Source organism: the organism of the source record quoted next, unplaced genomic scaffold (genome assembly GCF_019419815.1).
Source record: "Pyrus x bretschneideri cultivar Hongxiangsu unplaced genomic scaffold, Pyrus_bretschneideri_v1 Contig8, whole genome shotgun sequence".
Taxonomy (NCBI): Eukaryota; Viridiplantae; Streptophyta; class Magnoliopsida; order Rosales; family Rosaceae; genus Pyrus; species Pyrus x bretschneideri.
The window spans coordinates 4,540,073-4,557,587 of record NW_025999820.1 but is presented as its reverse complement, the minus strand read 5'-3'; the positions used below and the strand labels follow the sequence as shown (position 1 = coordinate 4,557,587).

The window sequence follows — 17,515 nt, the reverse complement described above, 5'->3', positions numbered from 1 at the left end:
AAAACAAATAGTGCAAAAATCATTTTCCGTCATTTTATCGACAAATTGTTAGGGTAATAGGTTTTAGTCATTTTACTTTTTTCAATTAGTTTCAAGTAACGTCATTGTGTAGTATAACCAATTCACGTGTTCAGTTGGTCCTTGCCTTTACGATGATCATGTAAAGTTCTGCAACCAGAGATTGGAATGGAAATATGTGGTAATAAAACATCCTTATGCCTGAACCAAACCCACACAATTTTCGAAAAAAACTTAAAAGTGCTACCAGAATGTCAAAGTGACAATATCTTAAACTTATCATGTGTCGCCGTGTATTTTAACTTGCTCACAACGTGATTGGTATGAAATATTGCCACCTTACCTGTCTTATTTGCATGTGAGTTTTTACTAGGAATGGCAATCCAACCCAGTTAAATCCAACAATCGTGGAAACCCACGTGAATGGAGTGAATTTGGGATGAAAATTTAGATATTTTTTGAATATGGAGAAAAAATCGTGAATATTATTCAGTTAAAGTTTGGAATTGTATATTATATATATATATATCTCACGGAAGTCCATTGTGAAGAGGGGATGATATGAGAAAGCAGTTGGCAATTTGTCTTTCTTTTGTTTATTTGCCTGGAAGTTGACAAGTTGTCAACATCCAAGCTGGTAAATCAAATCTGTTTATTGTTACGTTTTCATAATTGAGCATCATTTGTATGAAATTATTATGGGATACTGCAATATCGCTATGTGATATAATCAATTCACGTGTTCAGTTTATCGTTAAATTGCTTTTTATGATTATCAAAATAAAAAAAATATGGGTATATATCATCCATGCTTGCACCAAAAACCACACAATTCCGAAAGAAATTCACATGCAACAGGTCAAGGTGACAATATTCCAAACTTATCACCACCTTGCCATCATTGTACCAAAAACTCTGGCAAAACAAGAAAGAAAGAATGCTTAAAATCATCATTATATATCTTCCATTACCAGATTGCGCTCGTGTGGATGCAATTACAAGAATTCCTCAAGCTTTGCCCTATAAATCCGTTCTTCAACCTCATACCCTTGATTAGAATTGTTTCAACCTCCTCCCTTGATTTACTTCTTTGAACCCAAAATTGTAGTCTCCAGACTCTACTACTTCGAAAATCCGACGTCTGCGTTATCATCAGTCATCACACTCTCTTTAATCTCCTGTATCATCTTCAACACTTGCCACATTGCCGGCCTCTGTTCCGGGGACGTCAAACTACAAATACAAGCGACCTCGGTGAGCATTCCCAGTTGATTGTCATCCCCAACATCGTCATCCCTCATTACTCTGACCCAATCAGGCACGTCCGTGGGCATGAGAAGCGGATGTTGGGACGGATGTTTACCCGTCAAGAGCTCAAGCAATAAGATGCCAAAGGCATAGACATCGGATTTGGACGTGGCTCGCCTACTGGACTTGCGAATCTCGGGGGCTTTATAGCCTGCGGAATCAGGATCTTCATTTGCAGAAGTGTCCGCAAAGAAGGCAAGGCCGTAGTCCGTGAGACAGGCCTCGAAGTCGCCTCCAAGGAGAACATTGGAGGACTTGAGATTGCCATGGATTAGGGACGACGATTGGTGAATATAAGCAAGGCCTTGAGCTACATCTTCAGCTATCTTCAAGCATGATGTCCAATGCAGAGGTCTTGCTCTAGTTGATTTCGAACCTATTTGTTCACGCATAATTGCAAATTGTTAGCAACAGTTTTTATAAACAACTCGCTAAAAACACAAGATCTAATGTTTATAAACCCTACACCTTAAACCCTCAATCACTCCCCTTTCATAGGCAATCACTCGCAAATGGCTTTTTAGATAACTCGACTATTCTTGCATGTGCAAATTTTAAAATTAAAATATTAAAACTAAAACGTCCAAATTTACAGCTCTTCTGTAGCCGAGGGACGAAATAATATCCAACTAGATCCATACAAGCGTTTCAATTATTTTACCATGAAATAATTGATCATGGTACAAAAGGGGGCCAACCCGTGATTGTCGGTATTAAAACATACGTGATCGCACCTAAATTTGACTGAAAAGCATAACTGATAACCCAGTCATCTCACGCACAACCCAACACCACTAAACCCAAACCCATAATATTCTCACACGTGACAATGCCAAAGACCCCAGCCCGCCCGCTCTCAAATGCGACGCGACGCACGGATGTATCGTCGACGTCCTATTTGTTTTAAAAATGTGTCCTTTAATATTAATGCTACAATGTTTAGTTGTGGCTTAGTAGAGATTTTAAAGTAACGTTTCGTGCTAGTAATATTAAAAATATGACACGGACATTTTAATAAACATAAGCATGCAATAGTTTCAAGCGTTTTTTACCGCACTCACCGTGAATGAGATTGAATAGACTGCCGTTGGGTTGGTAATCATAGATCACCAGCCGCTTCTCCCTTTGCCTGAAAATAAGCCCTCACCGGAACCAGATACGGATGCCGCAACCCGCCCATAACGTCCATATGCTCCTCAAACGCTTCTCCGCTTGTAATCGCCGTCTTGCCGGCGTCCAATCTCTTCACCGTCACAATCAGCTGGTTGTCCAGCACCGCCTTGTACGTAGTCCCAATGCTACCCCTACCGAGCAACTCCGCCGAGGCTCTCATCAGCTGCTCCAGACTGTACAGCTGAGCCTCCCCGTAGCAAAAAATCAAGTTCCCGCTCCTCGGAATCGCTCTAGGAGGAGCTGCTTGTTCAACCGTCTTTACCCTGTCGAAAACTGCACCACCTCCCTCTGTTCTGGGATCTGTGCTTCGATGGTTCTGAAATTGTTTGGATTAGAGTGAATGCGATTGGCTGGTGAGGTAATTGGCGACGGTTTTGTGTCTGTGTAAGTGATGGTTTTGTTATGGTTTCGAGCCACCGCAAAGAGGCATAAGACGGCGGCGACGAGGAGAGAAACCCCGATTGCGACGCCGAGAATGACGCCGGTTTTCTTGTGGTTTTTCGGAGAAGGCGGAGACAGAACAACTCCCTGAGACTCTGCAGTGCTCTCCCCCAGCGGCTCCGACGCCGGAGAGGTTGAACTGGCATTGCGAGATTCGAAGAATGGGGCGTGCGAGCTGCACGCCCGGTTCACAATCTCGCCGCAGAGCCCCGGGTTGAGCTGAAACGACGACGCGTCGAACCGGGACAGGGAAGGGGGAACCGGGCCGGTCAGGTTGTTCAAGGAGACGTTGAAGATTAAAAGGAAGGACTGGTTCAGACCCGGGAGGGAGCCGTTGAAGCGGTTCGACTGGAGCTGGAGCGAGGTGAGCCGGTCCAGGCCAGAGAGGTTGTCAGGAATGGGACCGAAGAAGTCGTTGAAGGAGAGATCGAGGACGGTGAGGCGGTGGAGGGCGAGGATGGAGGGGGGGAAGGAGCCGGAGAAGGAGTTGCGGTTGAGGAAGAGGGACTTGAGGTTCTGGAGAGGGGAGAGGTCGGGGATGGGGCCGGAGAGGGAGTTGTTGTGGAGGCTGAGGACGCGGAGCTGGTCGAGGCGGGAGAGGGTGTCGGGAGGGAAGGAGCCACGGAGGGAGAAGACTGGAGGACGAAGCGGACGACGCGGCCCTGGGAGCACTTGACGCCCTGCCATTGGCAGTAGTCGAAGCGCTCGTTGAGGGTGTAGAGGAGCTTGTTGTTGAGGTCGGCTTGGGATTTGAAGGACAGGAGGGCGACGGCGTCGGAGGATGGGAGGAGGAGGTTTGGAGGCGGCGGTGGGAATGGAAGGGCAGCGGAGGGGTGGACGGCGATGGCGAGGAGGAGGAGGAGGAAGGGAATCATGGTGGGTGGTGGGTCATGGAAAGTAGAGGGAGGAAGTGAGGTGGTTTTGTTGGGTTCGTTGCGCTTAAAGTGTGAAGCAGCTGGGTGTTTGTCTGGTAGTGGGAGTCTGTGACAGTGAGAGGAGCTGGGAGGGGGGTCACGTGAAAGTGGGGGACGGGGAAAAATTGTTGGTGTTGGACCGTTGGTGCTGAGCTCAGTGGGTAACTCTTCTCTAGGCTTCCACTATCTTCCAGGCTTTGCCCCTAGTTTGGCGCGTGATTCACATTATTGCTTCATCGTAAAAAAGTGAAATTTTAGCTACTTTCTCGTTGAAATTATTTAATAATATTTCTCTCTACTTAGAAATAAATATTATTTTTAATTTTTATAGATGATTTGTTTGATATTCTACATTACGTTAGATGACCACTTTCATTTGTTTGGTGGTAATAATTGAGTTTAGTTTTCAAATTTTAGCTCCATTAAAGACACACATTACCCTCAGTCAACTCAACAGTGTCAGCTAGAGTCCAAGTCATCAACACAGTCAGCAAATACTTGGCTTTTAAGTTTTCTTATTGTAACTGATTTGTAACTAATTGTAGATTAAGTTTAATTAGTTACATTAGTTGATTATTAGCTGCTGTGTATAAATACCCCTATGTAAATCAGTTTTTAATAAATGAGAAATATATTTCTAATATACATTACGTTAGATGACCATTTTAAAGCTAGTCTAAGTAGTATGAGTGAGTAGGATAATGAGTTAGGATTAAGATATATTCTTAGTTCGATTCTCTGTAATGCAAACAAAAGTAAGTAAATAACTCAAAGGAGAGTTTGAAAATTTAACCTAAGATAATTAGATGTTAGATACCTTAATCATTGCCTAATTCATTGCTAAGCTTTCATTTTCATCCAACGAACCAAAGTTGGTAGGCAAGAGGTGGAGGTTGCACTGCACGCGACCTAAGGTGAAAACCATTTTCGATGCTCACAACTTGTCGTATTACTATAGACTGTAGCTGGAGTGGACTGGAAAACAGTATTTGACCTTTGAGTCTTAATGTCGTTAGTAAGTCGAGACTATTTCCGTCCTCGCAATTTTTAATGTTTTTGTGGCTTTTTTTTGTTGTTTATGTTATTGTCCGGTGCATTTTTGTTTTAAACAATTTGTATGACAATTTACGAGCTAATTATTCATACGACGGAGCATTGAGATCTAATTGCTATAAAAATAAATATATTAAGTATTTAATGATACGGAGCATTGTAGTCGCTACCCTATTATCGAGGATGCAAAGGCTTTGCTGGATTGGATCATTGGAGATGTCATAACCCATATCCGCCGCCAAGCAAATGAAGCTGCGCACCGCCGTTCCACGCACATCACTTCTTTATAATGGTTTTCATTTTTGGTTTGAAGAAACTCCTCATCTCTTAGCAGATCTTTTGCTTGAGGAGGGTCTCTCTTTTGTGTAACTGGTCTCTTTTATGTGTTTCTCTCTTCGACCTTTTGGTCTTTCAATGACACTGTGCCGCTGATTTTCAAAAAACATTATATGTTGTATCTTGTTTTTGACAAGTTTATGACTTCAGATTTTGCATCGTAAGTGTTTCAAGAGATAAAGGGAGAGAAAGAGCAAGATGAGGTACCATAGAGAATAGGAAGTGGAACATTGCAGTGGGGTGGTTGGCCGCGAAGGCCGATGGGAGGCTAGGTATTAAGTGTTTTTAAAGGATCAAATTGAGTAAAAAAATTTCTTGGTTGATTTAGAATTCTAATGTGTTTGAGCTATATCACTCGTCTTCTAAGACCTATTCCAACTCTTAAAGTAAACCTCAAAATTTAGGTTATAACCGACCCCAACTTGCTCTAACCCTTGAGCCAAATATGAATTTTAACCAAAAACTCATTTTTGGAGCAAATTTAGCCCAAAATATAACCCTGGGTTAGTAAGCTGGCCCATTTGTGCGAGTGGACTCGCCCAATAGAAGCGCAGACGTTCAGGCTTAACGCAATGCACACATCAACGCACCAAGCTCTTCAAGTCTTCGAAACCTTGGGACCCCACCCACGTGGGCTTGTCGACCAGAATATTGAGCCTAACAGCTCTCTTCTTTGATCCAATCATGCTGGAGCACTGGACTGTTGGTTGATCCAACGGTTCAAAATCAAATGTATTTTTTTTTTATTTTATATTTATAAATTCATTAAATCCAACGGATAAGATTTAATGTGATCAAATCTAACATTAAAAAAAAAAAATTCTAACGGCTCAAAATTCAATCCAACAACCAAAATTATTTCATGGTGTTATTTAGTGATTTTTTTTTAATAATTATCAGAATCTCAATATTTTTTGGTGTTCATAAAATTAAATTAAGATAGTCTAGATAATTTTTTTTTTTTTTTAAAAGTTACTCTAAAAAAATTTATCACATCCCCACCCGGGGCGGATCACTTCCCGAGCCCGCTTCACCACCGTAGCACGATATTGTCAGCTTTGGGCTGACCATTCCCTCACGGTTTTGTTTTTGGAAACTCACGAGCAACTTCCCAGTGGATCACCCATCATGGGATTGCTCTAGCCCCCTTCTCGCTTAACTTCGAAGTTCCGATGGAACCCGAAGCCAGTGAGCTCCCAAAAGGCCTCGTGCTAGGTAGGAATGGGAATATACATTTAAGGATCACTCCCTTTGGCGATGTGGGATGTTACAATCCATCCCCTTTAGGGGCTCGACGTCCTCGTCGGCACATACGCTGTCAGGGTTAGGCTATGATACCAAATTATCACATCCCGGCCCAGGACGGATCACTTCCCCCACCCTGGTCGGATCACTTCCCCGGCCCGCTCCACCACCGTAGTACGATATTGTCCGCTTTGGGCTTACCATTCCCTCACGGTTTTGTTTTTGGGAACTCACGAGCAACTTCCCAGTGGGTCACCCTGATAGGAGCATATTTATGCGCCTTAGTTAGCTAGTTCTTATGCATTTTTGTTATGTTTTATTCGTTAAAGTAGTCTTTTAAGCTACTTTCATGTGTTTTCAGGTTTAAAGGACATATTACATGAAATGATGCAATTTGGAGCTTTTGGAGCAAAACTGAGCTGGAATGTGGTGTATGCAAATAGAGCACGAGGAATGGACGTCCAAAACAATGCATCACACAATCTTCCTCCTAAGCCGTGACTCCACACCACTTCCCATCAATCCGTCCACACCATCCATACAACCCTAATTCCACTAACCCTAAATAAAATATTCAGCCATGCTCCCATTATTCAACCATTAAGCCATTCAATCCATCATTCATCATTCTCTCCAATTTCTCTTTGTCCTTTAGCCGTGACTAACCCCCCCCCCCCCATTAATCATTAACCCTTTATTTCATTCCAGCCCCAAATCCCACTTTCCTTTTAATCCATTCTTTCCCATTATTAAAACCCTAATAAACCATATACTTTAGGTCGTGCATTTTCCATTAAGCCGAATACATTATTCAGCCATATTGGCTCATCAATTCCACCCAAAACCGAGCACCATATTCCATTCCTTCCCATTAATATATCCACACCATTCCATTCATCATTTACCCTAAATGATCAGCCGCACCATCCCCTAATTCCCTTTAATCCATAGCCATCCATTTAATCCACCCAAAACCGTGCAAACCATCTCCCATTCATAAATTATTCAGCCCATTATCCCATTTACATCCTCTAATTCGTGCATTCCCATTAGCCATTAACCCGAATATTCTAATCCATCCACCATTCCACCCACACCACTTCCCATTATCCAATTCATTCGTGCATTGCCATTAACCTTAAACACTAACCAATTCGTGCATTACATATATCATTCCCCATCAGCCGTGCTTTGTTACACACCATATTCTCTCCATTATTCCAGTTACCATACCACCAATCCTCCCTAAATCCATCCCCAACCCAAAATAACATCCAAATCATCCATTTAACCTCACTGCCGCAGCAAGGAGAAGAGGAAAGAGGACTTAGACGCGCAGAAATTCAAGTAGATTCGTTGGGCGTTCTAGGTGTAATCCATCCTTTGTTCTTTATGTTTAAATTCAATTTTATTTTTCTTGTTGCGAACATGAGAGGCTAAATCCCCCTAGTTAGCTAGGGGGTGATTCGAAATATATGTTTATACTTGCAATATGATTTGATTAATTTTAATTACGTTTCATAAGTTGTGAATTCAATTTGTTTAACTATTTGATTGATATCCTATTTATGTATGTTTATTAAGAATGAACGCTTAATTTTCATGCATGAATTTGACGCTAGAATATAAGTGAGTTTCACGTAATAGTTATGAACTTATATTCACAAGTAGTGGAGGTTGCTTATAAACAATCGCGTTAAACAAATTCTTGGCATAAGTTTCATGCAATCATAGTAACGAATGCCTCGTCAACACTTATAGTTTTCAATGTGCTTAATGATTCTTGCTTGTATCTCTATTATGCAATTCATGTAGGGAACTTGTGAGGAATGCTTTGGGTTGTCGTATGCAATCATCCAATTCATTAACTTAAGGAAAACTTGACGGTTAATTAAAGCGGACCTAATTAACCCGGGGCGTTGAGAATTCATGGTTTATTGAAATACAATTAGAAATCTTTTTATTATGCAAGTGTAACATGTGTGGAGATGAACCCCTTAGCCTTCATAGCATTCATTCCATTTCATCAATTTCATATTTACATTCTATCTAGTTTATTTACTTGTTTCGTTATTTCAATTTTTGTCCAAATCCAATCCCCCTTTATTTTGTTTAAGTCTTAGTCTTTCTTACTTTTAGTTTTGTATTCTTCGCATTAATTAGTGTTTTAAACTTGTTTTTACGTTTTTGAGTCAAAATCCAAGTGATTAACAATCCCTCCTAATCCCCGGTCTAGAACGATCCCTACTTATACACTTCACTACAATTGACAAAAAGAGGGTTTAATTTGTGTGCGCATAAAACTCGCATCACACCCATCATGGATTGCTCTAGCCCCCTTCTCGCTTAACTTCGAAGTTCCGATGGAACCCGAAACCAGTGAGCTCCCAAAAGGCCTCGTGCTAGGTAGGGATGGGAATATACATTTAAGGATCACTCCCCTGGACGATGTGGGATTTTACAAATTAGCCTAAATTGATTCTTTAATAATCTCGGGCTAAAAACTTAACCCATATAGATTGAAGCAAAAAAAACTGTTTCTGGGTCAAAACCTAAATTTTCTAAAAATTGGGGTTTTTGAACATTAGTCATTGCAAAAGATTAAAATTAATAATAATTAAAAAAAAAATTGGTGCTAGATTGGATATTCAATTTAATCCCTTGAAGTGTACTTTTATCAAAATTTATATTCAATTTTTGTTATTTAATGTGTATTTTTATTTAATCTCTCCACATTAAATTTTAATTTTATTTATATGCACATATTTAGTTCTTTAATTATAAATAAACATAAATGAGAAAATATTAAAAGAATTTTGTGATACAAAAATATATAAATACATAAGTGTACAGAAATGACTGTGTCGAAATATATAAAATTGACTTTTTTGGATCGAAATATTTGTGTCTACCTGATTATACTAAAATATATTATAATGAACCTAAATTTATGTACCGAAATGTATTATATTGAATTAATGTACCTAAATGTCAATACCGAAATATAGTATATTGAATTAATGTACCTAAAAGTCAATACTCAAATGAGAGGTATTAGGTTTGAATCTCGTGGATCAATTGTGTGCCTTAGCTGAACCCCCCTCGCCTTAGTGTAAAATATATAGTTGTATTAAAAAAAAAAAAAAATCAAATGTGTGTACCAAATCGTACGTACCGAAATGCATGTGTATGTTTGTATCGATGGATATATTGAAATATTCAAATGTATTAATGTACCTAAATGAAGAACATACAAAATTGTTGGCAGACTATATATTAAAAAAAAATTAGTTGCCTAAATGTAGACATTAAAATATATTATGATAAATGAAATAAAAATTAAATTTAAATGTAATTAATACATTAAAATAAGAATAAAAAGATAAATAAAACATCAAAATATAACTAATAAAAGAGATGATTAAATATACTAGGGACTAAAATTGAATTTTAATCTTACACAAGGTCATAGTCTAAAACTCATCTTTTTTTAGGATTAAGATGAAGTTTTCTATTAAAAATTTCAAATTTTAACCCAAGGGTTGAGATGGTCTAAAGAGAGAAACTTGCATACATGATTAAGATTTACGTCTAAAATTAATAAAAGAATGATATGTGAGAAAATTGAAACATATATGGCATTAGATTGTCAGCTCAAAACGCTAAGGTATCATCTTAAGAGGTAGGTAAGTCCTTCTGGTTTAACCTTCATTTCTATGGGGATATGAAAAATACATAGATATCAACTTTGAATGCACGTCGAGGCTTGATTCAAATTCAATTCAAATCTAACACATGGAGTCATTATTAAAAAAAGGAAAGACACCATCAAAGTGTGACCACTTGAGTTCAATTCAAGCATGTAAATTTGTATTATATCACATTTGAGCATATTGAATACCAATTAAGCAATCAAAAGCACCCTCTTTTTGTCGGGGCAAATAAAAGCACCACAATTTATAGTTCCATAATAGTTCCAACGTTAAAATCCTTGTGGGGCTCTCTCTCGATCTCTCGATCAATCTAGCTAACAAAAGCATCTTATTTTTCATGCTTCTTTTCTTTTTTTCGAAAAATGTATATATCCTTGTCAAAAAGTAGGGGTTGTTGTTGTTGAATATTCAAAATAGGGCGTTGAAAGAAAGAAAAAAGAGTTCAAATATCATAATTTTGTTTCATCTAATACCGAGATTTTTTGTGGAAAATTTTCACACTTGTTGGATTGTGCAGGTAGTAATAAATAAATTAGGGATAATATCGGTGTTGTTGAAAGTGAGCCCCGTCTCTCTGATAATTTGAAAGTTGTGCTCTCTTTTTCCTTTTCCCCATTTCAAATGCAGCAAAGGTAATTTTTTTTTTTTTCCTTCTTCTTTTACCTTAACGAGGTCATGGACTGCACGAAATTTAATTCCACCGCAGTTAGCCATGAACAAGAGCTCACCATGCAAACAATGATGGAACTAGGCTTATAAAACCAGTTGGAGGAAAATATTACACTTCAGAAGCCCAAGCCGCTCTAACTGATGCGCAGCACTTGTAATGCCATTTATTGAGGAAAATATTACAAAACGAGCTGGAGGCAGAGGGACGCAGGGAACTACCCAAGAGAGCCGAAAGAAGATGTGAACGGCAAAAGAAGAGGACGCGTCAACTGATGGACAACAAAGAGTTAATAGACGCCAGAAAACTTATTACTTTTTATAAAAACTAAGTTCATCATGTTCTAAATCGTGAGATTATTATAGTGGTGGAAATTTAGCGAAATGCGCGAAGCTTAAATGTAAAGACTCAGAATCCGTAGATTTGTATCGTATAACAAAAAGCAAAGTAATGCAAACATAAACCCTAAATAGAAGGGAAGAAATTGTAATTCCTATCCTACTTCTGAACTGTAATACGTAAAATACCCCAATCTAAAAATAAACCTCAATTTGCTAACCTAATCCTTATTATTATCCTTGAATCAAATTCTAGGAAAAAGATTAAGCAAAGATTCCTTACAGGGTGCAAGATTGCAATATTCTCAAGGCGCAGATGAATGGACCAGTTTCTGGGTGTTGTTGCGATAGGCAAATATATAATCCTGTTGGTTCCTGCATTAATCGTATTCTATATAGGAATTGGAGTTGGTTTTAGATATATACAAATTAAGGGTATTCCTAAAGTTAACTTTTGATTTATAGAGAGAGTTTTTCTCTGTAATGTTCATACTATTTTGTGTCATATCATACTGCACCCACTTCAAAGCTTGAAGGAAACATTGTATTGCTGATGCTACAAGCTAAAGCACATATTATGTGTATGAGGAAACTTATATTGATTTTTTTTTTTTGGTCCGAAAAGTTTAGGGGGAGGGAAGGCTACTCCATTGCAGGGTCAAGGCATACCATAAGCTTCTTTGGGGCCTTACAGAGGGGGTTTTATGCCCTTTTTTGGTTTTTACAGATTACCCACAAATAAAAATTGCCGGCAACAAAATTCGAAACTAGACCTTGGTCTAGCGAAGAGAACGACCCTTGTCAACTTTAATTGGTTTTGTACTAAGATTAATACAAGAAATCAATTTGTAATATTAGAAAACTTATGACCAAGAAATTCAGTCTAACAATTTCAATATAAGTTTGTCTAACAATCATTGCCAATTATATCCATTGATAGAGGAGTCTTGTCACCAATAGGTAGTACAGTACTTAAAGAAAAAACAACCTTTGGCAATTGGTATCAAATGCAAAACAAAGCAAGTGAAAACTTTATTACCAAAAAAAAAAAAAAAAAAAAAAAAAAAAAAAACTATATTTGCGTATTCATAATGAGTTCCCAAGTCTCGCTCATATATTTGGTAGAACATAATTAGAATATAATACCACATAATCTAATAAAACATGTTTTATTCATAATGGGTTTGGAACTGTTGATTCTCTTTTATTCATAATTGTCAATTTGCTTGACATGTAAAGATGACTAAATTGTAATCGAATGATTTTTTTATTAAAGCTACTCTGCACATGGTGATATAGAGAATAAAGAGTTAAATTATGACATTTGTACATAGAAATGATGTAACGTTAGTGAGGAAGGAAGAAGGTCTTTTCCAGGAAGGATGGAAGTATTATCTGTAAACAACCTTTGGTGATTGGCATTGTAGTTTTAGAGAGACGGGTTGCAGTTCACCACTGATGGCATAGATATTGTTCTTACCTAATCACTTGTGTAAGCAATAGGTGTGGAACTTTTATGCAAACAGACTCGATTTACTTAGAAGTGGAATCATTTTATATAAATTGTGATTTCTTTTGTGAAACGCAGATATGAGACTTTTAATTGATTCAAAAATAGGTATCAATGCAAAACAAAACAAGTGAAAACAAAACTAAAAAAAGGTTAATATTGTCATATTCATAATGAGTTCCCAAGTCTCTCTCATATTATTCGGTAGAACATAATTTGAAAACACGAACAGAAAATCTAACATATTCTAATAATTATAGAACATGTTTAATATATTCAGTAAGAATGGAACAGACAGTTCTTGAATCAGGTAAGTAGTCATCTTCAAAAGCACCAACTTATTTGAGAAAGTTTGCATATTCAAAGAGGTTACTTGAGAAGGGAACCTAAGTCGTACAAGGAAAAGCGACTTCATGCTTATAATTAGTTATGTGGTCAATACAAAACCTATTCCCACCAACTCCCCCATTGTTTTTATCTCCCCACCCCCACAAAACATGCACACATTACAAAAACACATAAAATAAATCAAAATATTACATGCAAACAAACCACCAACTAAACAACAGTTAAGCATCTCTGAAACAAGAATAAAAAAATCATTTTTATTCTAAAATTATTTTGTAATTTTATTTATGGAATGCTAAGAGGGTGATTGTAAGGTCACCCTCAATTTCTTCATCCAACATTGCTTCAATTTTCTGCTTGCTTATTCTACACATTCTTTAAAAATCATTCCCTCTCCAATATTCTCCTCAGAAATTACTTGGTTTAGAGAGAGAGTGAGGGGAGAGTTAGAGAGAGAGAGAGAGAGAGAGAGAGAGAGAGAGTCAGATGATCAGTTGCAACACAAATTCCACTTGATAATCAACCTCTCTTTCTCTCTCTGTGATCTCTGTGAAGAAATCCAAGTAAAATTCCCAAAAAATGAAGAACAATACCAACACAAAGCTGATCCTTCTCCATCCTTACATCCAAAAGCAAGGAAACTCCAACCGCCTATGGCTTCTGGCCTTCATGTCATTATTCACACTCGCCTTCCTCCTCACAATCGTCTACACAAGCGGCTTATACGCGTACTCATCCACCAGCACCACCACGACAACCACAATCCCCGCCGCCACAATAACCGCCACTAACACCGCAGCCCCACAGCTCCCCACCACAGTCATCAACACCCTCCTCCACTACGCATCCAAATCCAACGACACGTTCAAAATGTCGTACGCCGACATCAAGCCCATCTCTGATGCGCTTCGAAAATGCTCCACCCCATGCAACTTGCTCATTTTCGGGCTTACCCACGAAACCTTACTCTGGAAAGCCCTAAACAACAACGGCCGTACCGTGTACATCGACGAGAACCGGTACTACGCCGCCTACATGGAGGAGAAGCACCCCGAAATCGACGCCTACGACGTGCAATACACGACAAAGGTGAAGGAGACCAAGGAGCTCATCGCCGTGGCAAAAGAGCAAATACGCAACGAGTGCCGGCCGGTGCAGAATCTGCTCTTCTCCGAGTGCAAGCTGGGGATCAACGACCTGCCCAACCACGTGTACGAGGTCGAGTGGGACGTGATCCTGGTGGACGGGCCCCGTGGCGGGTGGCCGGACGCGCCCGGGAGAGTGATGCCGATATTCACGTCGGGGGTGCTGGCGAGGAGCAAGAAGGGCGGGAACGGGAAGACGCACGTGTTTGTGCATGATATTGGCGGGACGGAGGTGAGGGTTGCTGGGAACGAGTTTTTGTGTCGGGAGAATTTGGTGGAGGCGACTGAGACGATGGGGCATTACGTGTTGGAGAGAATGGACGAGAGTAGCTTTCAGTTCTGCGGCAACCGCACGACGTCGTCTTCGTCAGCAGCAAAGAAATCTTCTGCTTCTTCTTCTTCAGCATCGTCTTAATTAGTGATGGTGGGTGTTTAAATTTGGTAGTAATAATCATCATCATGCAAGATTCAGCAAGTGTTATTTGGAATTATGTGGCATACAAAAGAGGTAAGCACTAAGCGTGGGTGAATATTTATGTTGATTTTGGTTTTTAAATTTTTAGAACTTCTTTTTCCTTTTTTTTTTTTTTTCATGGGTGGGTTGTAAAAATAATACTCTTTTTTTGGAAATGCAAGCAAAAGTGTAATTTTTATTACACTGAAATGAAAATATGAAATTCAGTTTTCGTCCAAGCTATTATTCAACATCTCAATTTGTGTAAGTGGTCATTTATTACAATGGTGGAAAGGAGTTGAACTATTACATGACGGCGTTAATCTGAATTTTGTTAGTGACTAATCTAACAAAATCTGTCGTTTGACCAAAAAAAAAAATCTCAATTTGTTATTCTACACTTCAAAATCAATATTCGAACTCCGTTAAAAAATTGGGTCAATAAAAGCAGTGTGTGGAAATTATTTTGCTAAAGGAGTGTAGGAGAAAGTGTGGAAGGGTGAATTAACGTTTCTATTTTCATATTTACATCTTATTTTTTTGGATTTGTGTTTGATTAACATTTCTCTCTAGAATGAGTCTTTGTATTAATGTCTTGGTGATGTGAGAGTCCTCATAGTTCTATAAGAGGAGAGATTTTTCAGTGTGATTATTAAACGAAGTGGTACATCACGTGTCCTTATATAAATGGTGGGTTATGTGTGTTAAAAGATTAATAACTTAAAAATTAAAAAATTCCACTACTTGCATAAAAACACGTGTTGTACTATCCGTGTGCTATTCACAACTAAAAATTTGTCCTATAAGAGTATCTTCAATGGGAGTCCCTATTTAGGGATTCTCATCACCAATTTTGAGGACTTATTTAGAGACTTTAAGAGAATATTTGGGTCCCTAAAGGAATATGTCTGCAATAAAAGGCCCTTATATATAATATAATCTCTAAATGTAGGGCCTAAAATATTTGGAGTATTATGACCGTTGATAAAAACCAAAAAGCTATCTTTATCGTTGGTTTCGCAACGGTTCCAAAAAAAATTAAAAAAAAAGGAAAGCTACGAGAATGGCTACTAGCATCCACATGGGTTGGTTCAAAATCAAGACAAAAACCAAAATAGAAGCTGTTGTGTAACATTTACAAGTGAGTGGTGTTTTCCACTCAAAATTAAGTGGGCCCACTCTTTGAGTTCCTATACATAGTCCTTATATTTGAGGATTTATTTGAGTTATTCAACAAGTCTCTATATATTTAGATATTTTAAAAACTTGAATTCCGACCCATTAGAAACCTTTTGTCTCTATATTTAAGGACTATACCTGACCTGATTTAAAGTCTGCATTAGAGATGCTCTAACAAACTACCTTGGTGGTATCATCTATTCCTCCCGGTAATGGGGACGTTGGGGAGTTTGTCTCCCCCATACTCAGATGGTCAAAGAAATAGGATCAAACAAACAAATAATTCGTTAAAATTCCAATCCATGTATGCCGTAAGCATAGAGATAATAACATAATTAATTGACTAATGATAGCTCCAACTACATGAGATTTTCAATTGTTTGACATGTTAAGTGAACCAAATTCGAACAACCATGTACCAACCTTTTCGGCAGACCGAGCTCAACTGCTCAAGCGTATTACAAAAACAAAAGCGTTTATCGTGCAAGATATTAGAGTAATTGTTTGGGACCTATCATTTTTGATTTTGGGATTTGGTTACCGTACATACACTTTGGTTATTGTTAGATATGGTCATATATATGATCGTTATATGGTGAATGTATTAAGTAAATGCATGTATCATAGTCGACCTCTTTATGTTAACATACATTAGGCTCATTTACGGTAACGCCTCTTAAAATTCAAACTCGCTCTCACTTTTTTCCCTGAAACTCATTTTTCTCACTTAACCCCCAACAAGTGTATATACTAATCTCTTTCAGTATGCCCTATTTCAGAGCACTTCCAGTGTGTAAAGGCTCCCCTTGGCAAAAGGCAATTCAATCCCCTCCAGTGAATAGTAACTATCTTTAATGAACATTAATTGTCTTTTGCATTTTCCACCTCTAAACTGAATAGCCATGGCAATATGCAATAAATACTAGTATTTTTTATGTTCTAAAATAATAAAAAAAATTTTAATTTCGGATAGGATTTTTAACTGATCTCGTTATGTCCATGTGTCATTAGTCGAAAGTACAATTTTTGTGGATAGATTTCTATAAGATTTTTAACTAATTCTGTCGCGACTTCCATGTTTAGAATTGTTGAAAATATGTGGTGTAAGATGAGAGAAAATAGTAAGATATTTATAGAAAAAAAATTATAATTTTTAAATTTTTTTATTAACCTAACTAAGCTGAACTTGAAATCCAACAATCCATATTGTGACACGTGTCCTTGCAAAACATTTCTGTTTTTTTCTTATTTTTTAATTTTTATAACGAAAAAATCTAGACTGTTAATTTGGAAATCATACGGTCCATATTTAACTGCTACTTAGTGGACTGCAATACAGGCTCCATCGTCTGAAATCTTGTTGGAATGAGCTGGCTCCACTTTAGGAAGGGATTGAATTGCAAATGGAGCATGTCCACAGGGCAAAAGAGCACAGTGAAAGTGCTCTCAAGTCCGATCGGTTAAACCTTATGATCTGGCACAAATGGAACCCACTTGCCAATTCCTTCGTCATTGTCCCATCCCTTCCCTTCACGGCTTCACCCACCCCTCCTTTTTCCGTCACCCACCCCTCCTCTTCCATCACCCACCCGGGATAATGAGACTATGAGAGGAATATATATTAAAATGGTATAGATAGCTATTTTGATTTCTGAATTATCATACTTATCTAC

At 38.3% G+C, this 17,515-nt stretch overlaps 2 protein-coding genes across 2 annotated transcripts; one reads left to right on the top strand and one right to left on the bottom strand.

The window, feature by feature from the left end:
- Positions 1–850: 850 nt before the first annotated feature.
- LOC103957057 (probable inactive receptor kinase At5g67200) lies at positions 851–3,815 on the bottom strand. Its single transcript, XM_009369139.3, is given in 5 exon segments — positions 851–1,702; positions 2,388–2,442; positions 2,444–2,860; positions 2,863–3,572; positions 3,575–3,815. Coding segments are annotated over 5 exon segments (1,986 nt in total). The 3' UTR covers positions 851–1,139.
- Positions 3,816–13,319: 9,504 nt separating this feature from the next.
- Positions 13,320–14,895, top strand: LOC103942677 (protein IRX15-LIKE). Its single transcript, XM_048575594.1, has one exon. The coding sequence runs from the start codon at positions 13,644–13,646 to the stop codon at positions 14,622–14,624; it is 981 nt and encodes a 326-aa protein (XP_048431551.1). The 5' UTR covers positions 13,320–13,643; the 3' UTR covers positions 14,625–14,895.
- Positions 14,896–17,515: the final 2,620 nt, after the last annotated feature.